Source organism: Falco rusticolus, chromosome Z, assembly GCF_015220075.1.
Source record: "Falco rusticolus isolate bFalRus1 chromosome Z, bFalRus1.pri, whole genome shotgun sequence".
Taxonomy (NCBI): Eukaryota; Metazoa; Chordata; class Aves; order Falconiformes; family Falconidae; genus Falco; species Falco rusticolus.
Genome location: NC_051210.1, coordinates 80,466,563 through 80,484,022, shown reverse-complemented (window position 1 = coordinate 80,484,022; position 17,460 = coordinate 80,466,563). Strand labels below are relative to the sequence as shown.

Genomic DNA, 17,460 nt, shown 5'->3' with positions numbered 1-17,460 from the left:
GGTTATTTGAGAGTCATTTGGCATTGTCCTCATGTTTGTGCATTTGCCGTGACATGTATTTTTCATTAAAGGCATAAGCTGCATTGACTTCTGGAGTACATTACATCTCTGGAGTAAGAATAAGCTGAAGTCAGGGTTTCAGTTGCACCCAGTAAAAGGAGAAAAGTATTCAGGGAAAGATGAGACCTAAAAAATGGACCCCTATTTGGAAAGCTGCTTTTCCCATTTATATTTTGTAGGAAACTTATGGTAAGGGGACCAGAGCTGAATGTTTTTTTTCTCGTGCCATGAATCACATTTTTGATATTTCAAAACTGTTCTTGTTTGCATTGGAATACTTGCCATTTTGTCCCAGGGACAAACAAATTTTGGCCATTTGTCCGAGATTTTGGAGTTGTAGCCATGACCACTTGCTTGGCACCCATCTGTTCGGGCCATGTCATCTTCTTGATGCACATACGCAAGGTCAAAGGCAAAACTAAGACCTTTATGGGTTTTTTTGTAATCAGAGTGTGCTGTGCTCCACAGTAGTCTGGTAAGTTGGTTAGTGTCTTTAGGTATTGCTGTGTTTAAGTTCCTGCCCTGCCAAGCTTATACATCCCCAGAGGAATACTTTAACCCCTGTGTTTCCTTACCAATGATGAGTAAATAATTTACAAAAAGTGGAGGACCTCATTCGTTAGGATGTTTTCCCTGGGATACTGGGGGCAGAAACTCAGCTTTGGGGTCTGGATCAGGGCAGAACTTGCATGTGTATTTCCTGCAGCCTAGAAGAGACAGGTACAGGGATCTCATTTCTTCTGGTGGTTTGTTTTTTTTTTTTTTTTTATCATTAGTTCCTCAGTCAAGGAAAATTTCACTGAATCTGATTTTTTCTAAAGGAAAATACAGAAAACCACCATTTTACCCCTCCTACAGCTAAAAATGCCATCTTGGGAGTAGTAGTAATTGCAAATCTTAAAGCCTGTTGTCAGCTCCTTGATCTTATTTCTTTTCCGTTTTACAGGTCTACTTTGTCAAGGTGTTGCAATGCCCCAGCCTTTCTGTTCACCACCCAGAAAAATACTCCCTTGGGAACTAAACTGAAATACGAAGTGGATACTAGTGGAATCTTCCATATCAACCAAGAGATCTTCAAAATGTTTCCGAAGGTGCCTCATGCCCCTGCCCGTTTGCAGAACCAACTTCACTCTGCTTGCTGAATTAGATACTATCCCATAGCCAAGCACTTAGCAGTTGTCTGTATGACATTTCTACAAACTCCATTGCTTATACTTTGACAATATTTATTTTTGATATATTTTAGTGGATTATCCTGTTTTCTAGTGGTCATATGCTCTAGTATGCAATATATATATATTTTCCTACACAATGTTACTGATTTAGCAGCAAAGTGGCTAATGAAATCACTTAAGAAAGGTGAATAAAAGAGGCATTTACTGATCAGAACTTTTAAAAGTACAGTATTCACATACAATAAATCCAACACTTGGGGGAGGTCTGCTTTTTTGAGGGCATGATTATTTTATAATTCATATTCACAATGACTGCCTATTTTTATACTTATTTCTGTTTGCAGATTATCTGTGGACAGGCTGCACAATTTTTAAATATATTCATCATAATGATTATTCAAAACCTTCTCAGCAAATAATCCTTGACCTCAGGGCATTCAAAGTTATAACCAGTGGACAAGTCCCACTGCACATAGTGACTGATGTGCAGAAATGGGCTTATGTGACTACTGATTTGTCATGGGGCACACCTCATGAATTTAAAATGGCATATTTGAAGGGGATAAGTGAAATTTATCCCTTTCAGAAAGTCAGAAAAATATTCAAGTTAAGTACTTAGATTTGTGTCATGGGATCTTCAGGGTCTACCCACGGTTAATCCTTTTGCTTTCTGAGCACTACTAAGAGTTAGGCTAGGGCTGTTATCTAAATTTGCACATGGGGAACTGGGGCAGAGCAGGGGAAAGGCTCAGATCCAGGAAAGAACTGGCATCTGGAGACACGCAAAGAATAGGTACATCTAAGCCTAGGAGTATTATCCTCAAAACCCTGCCTCATTGCGCAGATGAATGCATGAAAGACTAGATGCCTACACTTTTGCTAGAAGTGTCCTATAGTTGCTGCTGTATTTATCCTGGTATGCCTTGAGGCTGCTTTGAAGGTGCTATCACATGCCAAAGTGCTTTTGGGATTCACTGGGCGGCACCTATGTGGCCGAAGCCACCCTCTGCCTTGGAGCAGGGCTGCAGCATGGCAAATGTAGGAGATAAAGGGCTAAAAGCACAGGAGCAAGACTGTTAAGGGCAAGAGCCTTGTGCTGAATGCAGAGGCCTGGCTTCTGATCTCCCTTTCAGGACTGCTGAGGCATTTTGTGTTAAGAAATCACTGGGTAAAGCACAGGCAACTGTACTTCCTCCCTGTTAGAAAGCTGCTAATTTTCTCAAACAGGTGTAATTGCATGCCCTTTTTCCTCATGGCTTATGAATGCTACGGAAAGATCCTGGGAATAATCACCTAGAAATATTGTGCTACTATCACATCTCGCTGTAGTTTGCGGTATGAAATTATTGATAAAATATGTATGTACCAAAATGAGAACTCTCATGCTTATATAAGCACATGTCTACATATTCATAAGGTGTAGCACGGCTCAGTTCTGCATCACAACCCTCTCCCCCTAACGGCCCAGTTCTGTTCTCGGGGATGTGATTTTCATTCTCTCTGGTTTCAGCAGCAGCTGCATGTCTACATATGAAGACAGAATTTTGCCCAAATGTTACAGAAAGATACATCCTATGCAAGTCAAAATAGGTGCCTGGCCAAAGGGTCTAGGCACTGCTTGTGGTACAAGTGCTAATTAACAAATATAATACTATTAGTACAATTAGTGGTAGCAAGCAGTAAAATTTGGGCTAGGTTCTGATAAATAGCTGTTATGTGCTGTCTGACTTCGAGAGGCTTCCTGGAACCTAGAGTTGCTCTGGAACCATGTGTGCAGACTTCTCAAAAGCAGGACATCAGAGCCTGAGAGGCGAATAGTTTGCAGGCAGTGCAGAAGGCAATGCCTGGGGTATGCTAATTTTATGGGTCATGCCCTCATATGGAAATCAAAAGGGAAAGCAAGTTTCTAAAATTATTCGTTCTGTTATTAAGTCTGGACTAAACCAGGTTATTGCTTTTTTTCCCTCTCAGTTGCCCATACTGTCTCTAATTGCACAGAGAACAACCCCATCCGTTACGTACACCATGGGAATATTGCGTGCCAGAACCAGTGTTAACTTCCTGTGATTAGTGCATCTGCAGCAAGATGCAGCTGCACAAAAAAAGAGGAAGAAGTAAAAACGAGACTTGTTTCCTCCATGTTTCAGGTTATTTATCTGTTTCATTGCTGTGATGTTGCAGGATATGCCATACCACCGCTCCCAGTTTAAGAAATGTGCAGTGGTTGGGAACGGAGGAATTCTGAAGAACAGCAGATGTGGCCGGGAGATTGACAGTGCAGACTTCGTGTTTCGGTAATCACCATAGCACCATTTTTCTTTTTTGCCCGTTTTATTGAAAACTAAAAGATTGCAAAGCTGTTCTTTCTTATGTGGAAACATGGGATTTGCCAAACTGGCCATAGCAAGCCTGCTTGTGGCACAGAAAGTAAGGGCTTGAAAAAAACACCTGGCTGTATAATATCTATTTAAAAATTATGCTTTGAGGAATTATTTCTCCCTAACTCCATGTGGTTAATCATTGACTTACTGACAAAGTCTGATGTCCTCTTTCTGGACATTCTGTGTCACTCAGGTTGTGGATTTATCCTTCCATGGACATTAGCCCACAAGTACTGTCCTATGAATGTGGCCATGATCTTCTGGGGCGGTTCTGAACCAGAGGTATAACCTCCGCTGCGTGACAAGCAGCTTGGCCAGATGTTAATAGCTCCCCACCATGCAGCTCATGTGCCTCGGAGGTGTATTTCTGAAGTGGTGCAGAGCTCAAGTGCTGGATGATGGGAGTTACAGTAATCAGTTCCGTAGACTCCAGGGTGTGCAGAGGTGCCTGAATAACTTTGAATGTTGAATGTCTTCCTATTGTGCTCCCCAACATATGCAGAGTTACCCAGGTTCTGCATAGACTGGGATGTCCCATGACTTGTGTCCCTGGATAACGGAGTTTAGCAACACTTCTATCATCCTTAATATATAAGGGAAAGATTTTTTTAATATTCATATGCATGACTAATCCCTGTCTAAATCCTGTTAAGCTCTTTGTCTGGGTCATGGCATATGACAGCTAGCTCACAAATTCATGACCTGTTCTGTAGAAAAGAAAAATCTTTTTACTTCTGTTGGCCTATTTTCTGATCTTAGGTATGTTGCTGTCAGTTTAGAATAACTGCATAGATCAATGAATTTCCCTGATTTCATACCAGCAAAAATTAGGTCAGATTTTTGGCCCATTGCATTCTTTATTTAATCTGGTATCAAATAAGAAAAAAAAAATTTTACAGGTCTTACCTTCAGTATTCATTGTTTTCAGACCCTTGTGTCTGCCTCTTGTGCCCACTTTATAAAAAACTGTTGTCTTAAGTTTTAATCTGTGAAACAGTCCAAGCTTCATGTGATTTGCTTCTTAAAAGCCTAGTGTACCCGTATACACTAAATGATCATTGTAGGTTCCCTTCTATTGTGCTGGATCGCAGCTATCATTATGGTTGAAAGAAGTGGTACATGTTACACATGGAAATGCTAAACTGCTGAGTGGAAACGGAAATATGGGCAGCAAATGTCATAATTTATGTATAAGAACTTTCAGTGGAGGTCCCTTTTTACCACTGTTAACTCTTCCTTGCACTATACCAAAAATGATTAAAAAAAGCAGATCAGATCACTACAGAATGTAGAAATCAGGTTGCTTTTGATATCAGTAATTAATTAAATAGAGGCTTAAGGAGAATGAGAGATGAATAAATACATCAGTACTTGTGCACAAGACCCCCCTGGTTCACCACCTCCAAACCATGTGGGACCAGTGTTATGCATAAAAGACCTGCTGATGTTTAAGAGCATAAGGTCTGCTGACATGAATTTTAAAGTAAAGCTTGTGTTTGAGATCAGATCTGAATATATCCACTTTCCACTCTAGCACCAGTTCACCAGACTGTCAGAAATCACCATCTTGATCACTAACGGAATATTTCTTTAAAATATTTCAAAAACTACCTATGGAGCACTGTTAACATTTAGTGATACGTTCAGGACACCTCGGGAAAACTTCTATTGTCAGGAAGCTTGTGGCCAACAGGATTCAACCAAGACTTTTCTATGAAATAAATTCTGATAGCAGTTAATATTATTTACTAGTTCTTATTGTCTATCTCCATCTACTGGCCAGAGGAGAGATCTGTGATGAAACATTGGGTGCACTAAGAGATGGGACTACTCCCTTTATAGGGATGAATTTTTTGACTCTTATGACAAAAGTATAGTTTGTACAGATTTTGTCATTTTTATAAGGAATTATCACTTGCAAAAAATTCAGTCTTTCTTAATCCTGGTGGGAGTTTACTTTTAAAAAATATTGTAATTGTGTATTAACCTTTTTCATATACAATCTGATGAGCACAGTGCCGAGTGCTAGGTAGAACTGAAGATGCTAGAGGACTTCAGAAGGACGTTGCATGACCTAGCAGAGAAAAGTGCTGGAAATAACACTGCCTATGAGAAGGATGAGGTGGCTAAAATGAGAACTCTGACCTCATAAAGAGGGACTCTCTGGAAGGTAGATGTGGACCTCCTGAGTCTGAGGACTTTGAAGCATTTTTGTGCCATCTTCTGGTCCCCACTTGCCCTCTCTCTGTGACTGAAAAATTATGCTAACAGCTGAGCTGAACTGTAGTATTGTGAAAACACTGAGCATCGCTTACCCTAAATACTTTCACAGTTTTCTCCTGTTCAGCCTTGTTCTTCAGAAATGTGGAGTTGTTTGGGAATTGGGCGCAGCAGTATTTTTGAGACGTAGGGATCTTAACGATGTCTTTTATTAAGGCTTGTAGATCACTTCAAAAAGTTTTCAAAATGTCAGCAAGCATCTAATGCTAGCTTAAACTGAGTGTAAAACTAGTGGCAAAGCCACTTATGTTGCCTCTGATAACACATGTTGGAGCTTTATTTTTAGCTGGGTTTCCTATGGAAGTGAAGCTTATGTGTGTACGTGCTTGTTTTAGTAACCTCAGCGTCTCTTGAGGAGTGCTCTAAATTTTGTGAAATGATGAATCTAGGTCAAGGTCAAGGTGAGGCGGAGGCTCAGCGAAGTCAAGGTTTGCAAGTCTTTGTAAGTTTGCTCCTGATAACTTCGACATCCTCTGGCGTATCTGTAGAGTCAGAATTGCTGCTCTTACACTACCCTGGGGGATACTTATAAAGGGAAAAGGGAGGGAAACAGATAGTTATGCATTAATTGGGACTGGACTGATTTGTCTCTTGTGGAACATTTCCCCTGAAGTCTCTTGAGTATCAACCAAAGCATGTTAAAGGCAATGTTATAGATAGTTTATCTATTAATTATTGAACACAACTCAGCTGTTGCTGAGGAAGTCTCTGATTTTATAGGCTGACTGGCCTTGGGGCTTCATCACATTTCTCGTCCTAAACTGCCAAGTTTAATAGCTGAACTGCTAATAAGGAAACATAATGAGTAAGCGTTGGCTACGTCTGCAAAAAGGTGTTGTCTTTCACAGACTCAGGGAAGAAGGGTGGTCTTCATACAGCCCCAAAGAACTTGTTACTTTAATGCACAGTTCGGACATCAACATGTTTTGATACATTCTCAGTCTGCTTCTAGCTTTGTTGCTTGGAAGAAATCTTAAACCAATTCGAATTTCTAGTCCTGAAAAGGTGCAAGAATTTTTTAAACTTTCTTACTAATTTCTTTCCTTTATAGATGCAATTTGCCTCCTATATCTGAGAAATACTTCATGGACGTTGGGGTAAAGACGGATGTCGTGACTGTCAATCCCAGTATAATTACTGAGAGGTCATTTCTGTTTTTTGTATTTTCATCTCTACTTCTTTTCCAAATCTACCTTTCACTTAATTCTAACTGTTACAGAGATTTCCCCCCCCCCCCCCCACTATTACTTTAAACTGACACTATGAATCATGATTCATTCTGAACTGAAGTTATCCAGTATATGGAATCAGTAACAATTTACAGAAATGTGTTAAACGCTTAGACCTGCACCTTGGTGACAGAAAGTGGGAAGCTGATGAGCTAAAATTATAACAGTAGAGCCATCCTTCCCCTGGAAGTCTTGTGCTGTGCTTGCAAGCCCCAGGCAAATGTCTCAGAAACATCCAGAGTGGAAGAAACTGCATCCCACCCTAAATGTCATATGTTTTTAAAAAATGCTAGTTAAACTTTGTAGCCAGGATTGACTTTAAAATTTGTTCATACCTGAATGCCACCTTGCTGACAGGATTTGGAACACAGGGCTAATTACTGCTTTCCTTTCTTGCTGCAGGAATGTGTTTCTTTTCTCAAGCAACATAAACCCATGTGCTTGCATTTTGAATCTCTTGTAAATGTTACAGTTGGACATTTTGGACATTTGCTCTGCTTTGGAGTTTGCCACATTTTTGGTACAGTTCTGCACTGCACAGTATACAGCTGTCTACACCTTGGAAAAATGACATACTTCTCATAATAAAACGAGAAGTGAGACATGATCAGAAATGTGTATAGACTTTGTCCACTGTCAAATGAATATATTGCCAAAAGAGAGGAAAGTATGTAATTTTTTTATCCCCTGCATTTTCCCTCTAAATTTCATGCTGATTCTTTAACTACAAATCTAAATATATTCCCCTTGTTAACTGAAACATCATTTCAATTTTCTCTGCATCAGAAATGTTTCAGTAAAAGCCCACTGGAGGTTTCTTGTCTGCTGGCTCTGCTCTGGTCTGATCATCACTCACATCCTTTTCCCTTTAGATTTCATAAGCTAGAAAAATGGAGGAAACCCTTCTACGATGTGCTCCAGGTCTACGAGAACGCTTCCGTGCTGCTGCCAGCTTTCTACAACACTCGCAACACGGACGTTTCAATCCGGGTGAAATATGTCCTGGATGATTTTGAATCTCAGCAAGCTGTTTATTACTTTCATCCCCAGTATCTCATCAATGTCTCACGCTACTGGCTCGGCCTCGGGGTGCGAGCCAAGCGGATTAGCACTGGACTGATCCTGGTGACTGCTGCCCTGGAGCTCTGTGAAGAGGTCCACCTCTTTGGCTTTTGGGCCTTCCCCATGAACCCCTCAGGGATTTTTATAACTCACCACTACTACGACAATGTGAAACCTCGCCCTGGTTTTCATGCTATGCCCTCAGAAATCTTCAACTTCCTCCACATGCACAGCAAGGGGATCCTGCGGGTTCATACGGGGACCTGTAGCTGCTGTTGACAGGGACACTTCTTCCTCTGACGCAAAAGTGTGACAGAAACTCGATGCCTGTTTATGGTTACATCCTGAGATTATGCAATAATTGTTTGATATAAATTTCCTCAAGGCATTGCATCCCATAGGATCTAGGATACCAGCATCTTTCTTGCTAGCAGAGTTGGGTCCGTAACAGTGTAGGAGAAGTAAAACTGCTCTGTCCCAGGGTATACGCTGCCCTGGAAAGCAAGTCAGATAAGGAGCATATTTCAATAGGTTTAGGGGTAAACAGAGCACATTAATATATTTATCGTTTCAGTATGGCAAAAAGCACCAAAATTTGAAGAGAATCAGTGATGGAGAATTTTAGCATAGACTGTCTGACTTTATGTAGGTTTCTGAATAGAGTACCTTGGGGCATTGCCAGATTTTGTTGAAAGCGCTGTTCTCTGGCATTTGGGTTTTTGAAAATACTCTTTAGCATTATAGTTTTAAGGGAAAGTATATAGCTTGAGGTCTTTGTTCTGTAATGTCACAAGGTATCGTGAAAAATAGCAGATAGATGTGATAGGAATACACAAGATCCCTTTATGATTTTTTTTCAGCCAGGATAGAAGGGAATGTTAAACTCCCATTCATAGCAACAGGTAACTGTGTTGATCATAGTGTGCAATTATTTTAGAGTTTCTTTTTTCTTCCTTCTTGTATTTTGTATTTCCAGTCTCCTCTGCTGATCGTATTTTCTTTCTTGCTGTCTGTAATGCTTTCCTTCTAGCTAATGCATGAACAATGTGTGTACTTCCTCCTACAGTGACTATCTCAGCTTCAGATTGGAGTTCTTATGGAAGAAACATGCTCCTTCACAGTTCTGCAAGCTTTTCTTGGGCTGAATAGCAAGGAGATTACATAGTTATATTTTCTGATTTGATTTTTTGGTTCAAATATCACAGCGTAAGATAGAAAAAAAAATTTCCTCATTGATTTTTATTACAGTCTTTGTAAGAGTATCTGAATGTTGATTCACTGTTGTGCAGGTTGAGTCAAATACTTTCAGGTATCTGGTAAGTACTGGCAGGAAATGAAGTTAAAATATAGTGAAGATACATTGTGGCTTGGATTATGATGCTTATTTTAAGATTATGCATCTCAAGATGTTAGATGCCTTAACGTGGCATTTTTGTATGTTGAGAATGTTATTAGGATAGTAAAAGGGCTGGTGTATTCATTGAAAAGTTATGAATGTAACTCTGTCAGTTATGCCAAGCTTTATTTTCCACTTTGATACAGGTGAATTGACAAAGTCCGGATGCAGAAAAGATGCCACATGTTGCTGGAGTTTGTTTTGGCTGCTGAGCTGTGGTGCAGTAGGCTGCTGCTATGTGCCCTTTTCAAACTGATATGACTGTGTACCCAGGAGGGTGAGGTTTGCTGTTTCAGCTGTGCTGGCATAGTTAAATGAGTAGAGTTTCCTCGTATAAATTCTTAGTCTGAAGCACTTGGGCTGCTGTCCAGTGCCTTGTCTTGTCTTACTTAGATTACAAGATCTTTGATCAAGCATTTGGAGTTTAAAGCCCTAGTTCTACCTGAGTGATACTTTTTTTTTTTTTTTTTTTTTGGAGGGAGGAGAGGGTTTAAATCCAAATCTGGACTTGGATTTTAGTTTTGAAATGCATGAATGCACAAAGCTTCTTTTAAAAGCCTCTGTGCTATGCTGAGAGCTGTGAAAGTTGCTCACACTACAGATAAAATTATCAGAATGATGGGAAGCACAATGGTCACCATTTCAAAAGTCCCCACTGACCAGCAGTGACTTGGATGGTATGTGAGAGTGTATTTCCTCAACTTGATACTAGACTCCAGAGGTCTGACTACTTTAAGAGCAACCCCTATCCTTGATAAAGGTGTCAGAACTCACTTGGGAAATACCAGCCAGGAGTAGGTGAAGGACCTGTGCTTAAGCTTTATATATTTGTGTTGTGCTTTTGGTCTTAGAGTTAAACTTTGTGTTTAGCGAGCATCACCTTGTATCAGCTAGCTGTGAAATATGCAGCACACTAAGAATGAACTTGTAGATGAGATAGTTTCCTTGATTTAATATGCAAAAGAGATCTTGGTCTTTGCTGTGTTTTGTAAATTTATGTGCAAAGGGCTTTGATAATGAAGTGCTGTAATGAAAGTGCTATTTAGAGAGCAATGTGACCCTGTGGGTTGGCCATCTTGCTGTGCATTAAGCTTTATGATAACAGTAGTGACGCTGAGGCTGGTACCTAGAGCCCTTACTCCTTCTTCTGCCTGAGTATGGGACTAGTAGTGACTTCAGTACTGCTTTGCTGCTGCTGCTTTGCTAAGGTTACCTTCTTCAGTAAGGGGTTTTTCTTTACTATGGTGATTGAAGTGAACAAAAGCAATTGAAAGGAGTCTGGTATGTTGCAAAAGATCCTTTGAAAAAGATGGGAAAGCACTTGAGAAGCATCCCTGTTATGGAAAGAAATAGTGCAAATCCCTCTTTTTAGTTGCAAAATTCCTTTTGGACTTTTTGGACAGGCAAAAGGATAAGCAAAACTGTAATTACAGTTAACCTGGTAATTACAGGGTCACAGACATTTCCTTTCCTTTGTTTGCTTCATATAAATGAGCAATGTAAATTCACCTAGGTTATACTGTAACAAGTGCAGTTTTTCTGTGTTTAGATTTTGATCAGTTGTAAATCTATAGCTACTATATTTTTTTAATGATTTTAAAATGTGTGTGCAGGATACTCGCACGTATGCACCAAAGGCCCAGTCTTGCCACATTTATTTGAAAAGAGCTCCCATTCAAGTGGATGGGTATTATATTTGTGTAGGGGCTGTAGAAACAGGCCCAGACATGTCTGTGAAGGTGTACATAGATGTATAGTTAGATATAAGGCGTGATTTGCAAGCCAGAAAGATACTTAAAGAAATATATATATAACACAGTCCTTGAGATGAAATGCATATTGCAGCGTGTTTACTTTCTGATTCATTTTTTCAGGTGTTGCTCAAAAAATGATGGGAAAACTATGGCATCTGTCAGAAATGCCATATGCAGAAGCTGTCAGTTATTTTTGTCCTCCTTACCTTGCACCGGGAGCTGTAAAATCAGATTCCTGCTGCCATACCACATCATCTGTGGGGATGAATGGAAATGATGTGGTGGCAGCTTGCAGGAGCAGGTCTGAGGATGGACCCTTCCTACTGCTTTGTTCTCCATGGGTAGCAAATAAATACTGTCTGGGATATTTTAGCTACATGGAGGTCACTGTGGGGTGGGTGAGCCAGCATTGACCAGCCTGAGCTTCTGCCCGTCCTGCTTAAATGGACGAAAAGAAGGGCTGTTGCAGAAAGAAGGACACTCCTTATTTTCTGCCATCATTTTTTTTTGTGTGTATTGAGTGTAAGAAAATACTCTTCTGACATCAAGAATCTGTCTGAGTTTGAGGCTATTTTGTTTTTCCTTCTCCCATACGATCAAAGCTCCAAATGTTCAACCTTCTTTGAACAAGGGATACCTGAATGATAAGAAGTGTCCAGAAGCTGGGTGTGTTTGCTGCACACCATTACGGGAAATAAAGGGCATGTATAGCATGTCATGCTTTCCCACAGAGAAGGCTGCAGGCCCCAGAGAAATCCCCCAATACAAAAATCTGATCTGTCCAAGAAGAAAAGCTGTTAGCTGTCTGGTACCATATCCTGAGCTCAAGCTGTAATCCCATCACTGCTGCTGAGGACATGAAATCTGAGACAGGGAAAGAGAAAATTATAATATTATGGTTTAATCCTCAACTCCTCATACTATTTAGGAGAATCTCTTAAGAAGTTTGTGAGATCTGCATACACTGGCAATGCAAATTCAGTTGGAAAAACGTAACAAGGACTGCTTCTCCTTTATTGTCGGGTTGACAGAGGAGGCTTATGAATCTGCCAGTGCTTTCATCAAAGGAAGGAAGTATTTAGTTGGAATAGTTTAGCTGCTTGCTTTTGATTTATGAAATCCAACTTTGCTGTTGGACAGAATGCATTAAATGGTGATAGGGTCATTATAATATTTTAGCATATTTTTCGTGATTGCAAGAGAGCTGTCAAAGCCAGCTCATGAATTGCAAAGGGAGAGCCATGCTGTGTCTGCTCCGCCTGCTGCCATCTCAGTGAGGAGAGACACCATGGTGAGGAGGTCCATGGTCTCCTCGAAAAGCAATGTAAAGGGAATATAGGAGATTGCAACCCCAACTCTGATACAGGGCCTTTAGCACTGTGGAGTAACATGATAATGATAGGTGAAGCTTCAGAGCTTGCAACAGTCAGGAGTAGCTCCCCTGGTCCCCAGCAAGAGCTGCCCCCATGCAGGCTTGACTGATGATAAATTAAAGGTGATGTTCACTCAGGGTGGTTAGATGTAGTAGATGGAACAAAATCAACTCTAAGAATAGTCCGCTCTGTGGGGGTTCGCTGAATCAGTAGAAATGTTGCTCAGACCTTGAAGGCAAAAACTGTGGTGGTGACGCAGCTACGTGGGCGGACTGTCCGTGCTCAGCTTCCCATGGCAGGAAGGAGCAATCTCTGGTTTGCGTGTGAGGCAAACTGACGTGGATAAAACACTGAGACGTGGAGCAAGACAGAATCTGTCCTTTTTGATCTTCTGAGGCTTGGTAGCTTGTCAGCAAAGCTCTGATTTTAGAGAGCACAAGCTGGGAAAACGGAGAGCTCTGAAATGGTCATTTCCCCCAGCTTGGTTGCATCTAAGCATGCAGAGAACTTTGGAGCTTTTACAAGTATATGAAGAAGGAAATAACAAAATTTGTCCATATCTAAAAGCCAGATTCCCTGGGAAGTTCTGGAGTGAGCTCAAGTTTTAAGAATAAAGGAGTCAATATTTATGGTTAAGGCCTTTTCCAAAGTCCAGTGAAGTCAGTGGAAAGTTTGGTGTACTTCTGAGAAAGCCTCCAGAAACAGGCCCTAATCATGGGCAGGAAGAGCAGCCTCCTGTTTTTTACTCACTTGATTTCAGATACATTTTTTTAATATATTGTAGGTACAGTGCAGTAGCAATACTGTGTTTTTAATGTTGTGCGTAATGAACAAACTTATCTGGAAGCAGAAATGTTGTGACCGTCACTCTCCCTTCCAGATTTCAGCACTTTTCATCCTTTCAAACTCATCTATGCAAAGCACTTCATCGTGGTAGTGTAAATCGCCATATGAAATCACAAATGAACCCTCTGTACCTGACTGTATGTATGCGAATCATATGCCTTTAGAAAAGTATTTTCTGCTTGCTTTAAAATACCAGCATGGAATTTATCAGTGATACGAACATGTTTAAGGCAGGGTTCAGCCCATTCCCTTTATATCCAGCACAACATTCACATTTGGCTTCGATAGAAAAAAACCATCAGGTCCAATGCTTGTAAGTCAAGCCAATAACCCACATCTCCCCAAAACCCCTCCCAGATTATTTTTATATTATGTCTTATTATCATCCTGTCTAATGTGGGTGAGGCTGCTGGGCATCCCTGTGTTGTCTGCATGGTAATCAAAATCAACAAGCAATTGTACGTAAGTGCTTTTTAAAATAAACTTAAGGGAAATCCAAATGTACGCTAGGCATTTGAGTGAGGGAGCCTGGGTCCCAGGCAGTCAGCACCTCCAGTGCTCCCTGAAGCCCATAGTGAGGGACAGGCCCATAGTGGAATACTTAAAGGAAAGACAAATCTGCCTCAGCGCTTCAAGGATTGAAAGCTGTAAATATGTTACTGACACGTCTGACTTTCCATTTCGAAGCCGTAAATGTTCTTGGTGTTTGATCTTTGGGTAAGTTGATGTACATTTTTAACTGTACTAATCACTGTAAAATGTGTTAGCATGTGAAATGGTTACAAATTAAGCCAGCGAAATCATATATTGTGTTGGCTAGTTCTTGAAATGTCTGTTCTACCTGAAACTGTCTGATGGACCAAGACACTGAAATATCTCCAGCGCTCTATACAGCTTGTGAAGACTTCGGTTATTACCTGTTTTAGCAGTGGGGAGCAAGGAGATTTGAATTAATCCCTATTTGTTAACCTTGTGTTGGCCAAGTGACACACATTTATGTGTGACACTAGAGCTTGTCCCGTTAGAGATGAGGCAGACTGCCTGTACCTGCTCTAGCTGGGACAGGACATGGTCGTGTTCATTTTTGCTTCATTTCTGGGTCTTCCTTATTGTCAAACATGAGGTCCCTGATCAAGCCTCTGAATTCAGCCCATGTAAATTGTATTGAACAGCTGCTGCCTCCTGAATATGTCCCCTGTTTTCACTTGGTGGAAACCAAATGCTTAGTTTGGAAATACTGGAGCAAAACTGTGTCTTCACGCTAGGAGAGCTTGGGCTATTACAAAAATAAAGCTTGTTTCATGTTTGTTATTTCTGTAAAGTGGTGACGGTGGGGATGGAGAAATCCAAGCAGAGTCATGGTAGTTTCATACTGATGTTAATTGCTCGTGTCCATTGATTCACCTTTCTTTTTTAACCTTCCACCCTGTAATTTTTGCTTATTGTTTCTGTAGCTGTGTTACAGTAATAATAGAAAGCCTATCAATTGATGTAAGCCATAACTAAAACAGTAATCAGGGTATTTTTTTGGTCTGTGTCACTGTGTTTGAAAGATGATTTAATTCTATTGAATAAACCACTTTAACGGTTTTATGGGAAAGGCAATCTTTGGGCCACTTCTTGTGCCTTCAAACTTGTTTTGTCTTTTCTGCTGTTCTTTGTCTGTGAATAGAGAGGGCTGGAAGCTCAGCTGATTGATAGAAATTGCTTTGTGTGACTAGAGAATACCACTGTAGGATTTTATGATGATATAACATCCTATGTGTGTAGATATATATATACCCTATGTGTATATATATGTACAAATATATAAAAGTATATGTAGGCGTATACAACAATGTAAATTGAGATTTTGGTATTTTGATCCCTGGATGTTCAATGTACGTTCTGCATTGTAGCCTATAATATATATATAGGGACATTAGGGCAATTTATTACTAGAAGTAGCAATCTGTGCACAGGCAGCCTTTGAAAAGCCTCTGCAATCCTGGTTTTTGCCTACTTAAACCTACCTAACACCTCTGTCCTTTACTGTCCTCACCCTTTACATAAACTCATCTTCCTGGGGTCTGGCCTGTCTTATTGAGCCGTAGTCTTACAAGCTTACACTTCCATGAATATTCTCAGCATCAGGAGAATTGAAACATAAATGTAAAAATATTTGTGGGAATACAAAATAGCAGATGAAGCAGATGAAACAACCATATGCATTTTGAAATTGGGTGTTTTCCTGTGGCATTCTATTTTTCCTAGATTATAAACTGAAATAGGCGTAGGTAATAGAAATAATATGATCTCAATATTAGCACGGGTATAAGGAGAATGTAATTGACTTTGAAGATGCAGAGCTGTGGATGCTAGAGGAATCAGTTCTCATTCTTGCTGACATTAAAACTGATGGATGTACTTCCTTCCCCCAGCTGCCTGTGATTATTGTTAGTGATTATTCAATCAAGAAGAGGAAACATGTGGAGAGGGAAAAGTGAATAGACAAATTGACACTGGATGGTATAATTGCTGTCTATCACATTGCAAATTGCTCAGCTAAGCAAGCAATCAAAGAATGGTTCATTTCCTAAAGACTGCAGCATCCGTCATTTTCCGTAGCGGCGTTTGCAGCCTTTCCTCTGAGAAAGTCTCAATAAAAAACCGTAGTGAATTACAGAGATGTTTCGCCACAGCCTGTCTCTGACAGTGCCCAGGAGTGGATACTTAGGGAAAGAGTAGATGAAACAGAGAAAGTAATAAATGGCCCTTCTGCTGGTATTCCCTCAAACTGCCACTGCCAGTTTGTATTTTTGGCTTCAGCAATGCTATGTGGTACTGAGTGTCAGAATTTAGCTCTGTGCTTACATGATGAAATGAGTCCTTTCGCTTTTGTGAGTGCTGCTTTCTCCCAAGGGCACCCAGTAAGATGTCTTTGGGTTGTGGGACCTGCTAGGTGGGGCCAGGGCAGATGCTGACCTCCCTTCTTCCACCATAGGCATCATCTCTTGGAATAAAAGCTTTATGAATCTCTATTTATATATTTTTTTCTTTTTTTCCTAACCAGCTCTAGAGCTGTGATGAGCAGTGCTAACCAGGATCTACTCCTGGGTGGAGAGGTGCTAGCAGTCAGGCGATTTTTCTCACTTAGTTTCCTTGTTCTAAGGCTGCAGTCATCTCTAAGCCCTCCTGGCGAGTCTGGCTAGAGAAATAAACTTTTTAAATCCATAAAGAAGCTTTTGTCTAACACAGAGAAGGATAATATTCCATTAAAGGTGTATAAATGCTGCCACAGGCACCTTTTCAGGTGGAGAAGACACCCTGGTTACAAGGATGTCGATGCCAAAGCTTCCTCCGTGTAGAAACTCAGAACACACTGATTTTTTTCTACAGCTGAAAACTACTAAGTTAACAAGTTTCAGGTCTTAACCAAGAGTTGGGAGCATGAATATTTTGTTGAATGTGGGATGTAGAAAATAGGTGGCTATGTAGACCTCAGAGACAATAATACAGACCAGACTTTGAATCCTACCACCAAATCAACACAAGTGCTACAGGAGGTGTCTCACTAGGTGCCTGCTAGTAACTGCGATAGCCCTAGGCGGACATCTGTGGGCAGAAAGGCAGAGATGCAAAAGAGAACTCTGAAATAATTAAAATAATAATATTTTTCTCGCTCTGCTTTTGGATGAGTGATTTACACATCCTCCAACACACTCAGATTATTCTTACCACCTAAGCCTGCTGTTTTACCCAGTACATAGGCACTGATTTTTTCTCTCTTGGATGTGTCAGATATTGTTTCGCAAAGCTGCAAAGTCAATGGGCAGTCATTTCAGCTCATCATCACCAGCTTTGTTTTTTGCATTTCGTTACAATGGAGGTTAAATCAGAGGCCCAAGTCCACCTTCCCTACTCT

At 40.5% G+C, this 17,460-nt stretch overlaps 1 protein-coding gene across 3 annotated transcripts in view; it reads left to right on the top strand.

Moving 5' to 3' along the window:
• ST8SIA5 (ST8 alpha-N-acetyl-neuraminide alpha-2,8-sialyltransferase 5) overlaps positions 1-16,574 on the top strand; it is an 81,961-nt gene extending 65,387 nt beyond the window's left edge. For all 3 annotated transcript variants that reach the window (XM_037374586.1, XM_037374587.1, XM_037374585.1), the window contains 4 exons: positions 1,007-1,151; positions 3,417-3,529; positions 6,948-7,040; positions 7,998-16,574. In XM_037374586.1, the coding sequence (XP_037230483.1) occupies positions 1,007-1,151; positions 3,417-3,529; positions 6,948-7,040; positions 7,998-8,466 (820 nt within the window). In that variant the 3' untranslated portion in view covers positions 8,467-16,574. The remainder of the gene's footprint in view (positions 1-1,006; positions 1,152-3,416; positions 3,530-6,947; positions 7,041-7,997) is intronic.
• The last annotated feature ends 886 nt before the right edge of the window (positions 16,575-17,460 follow it).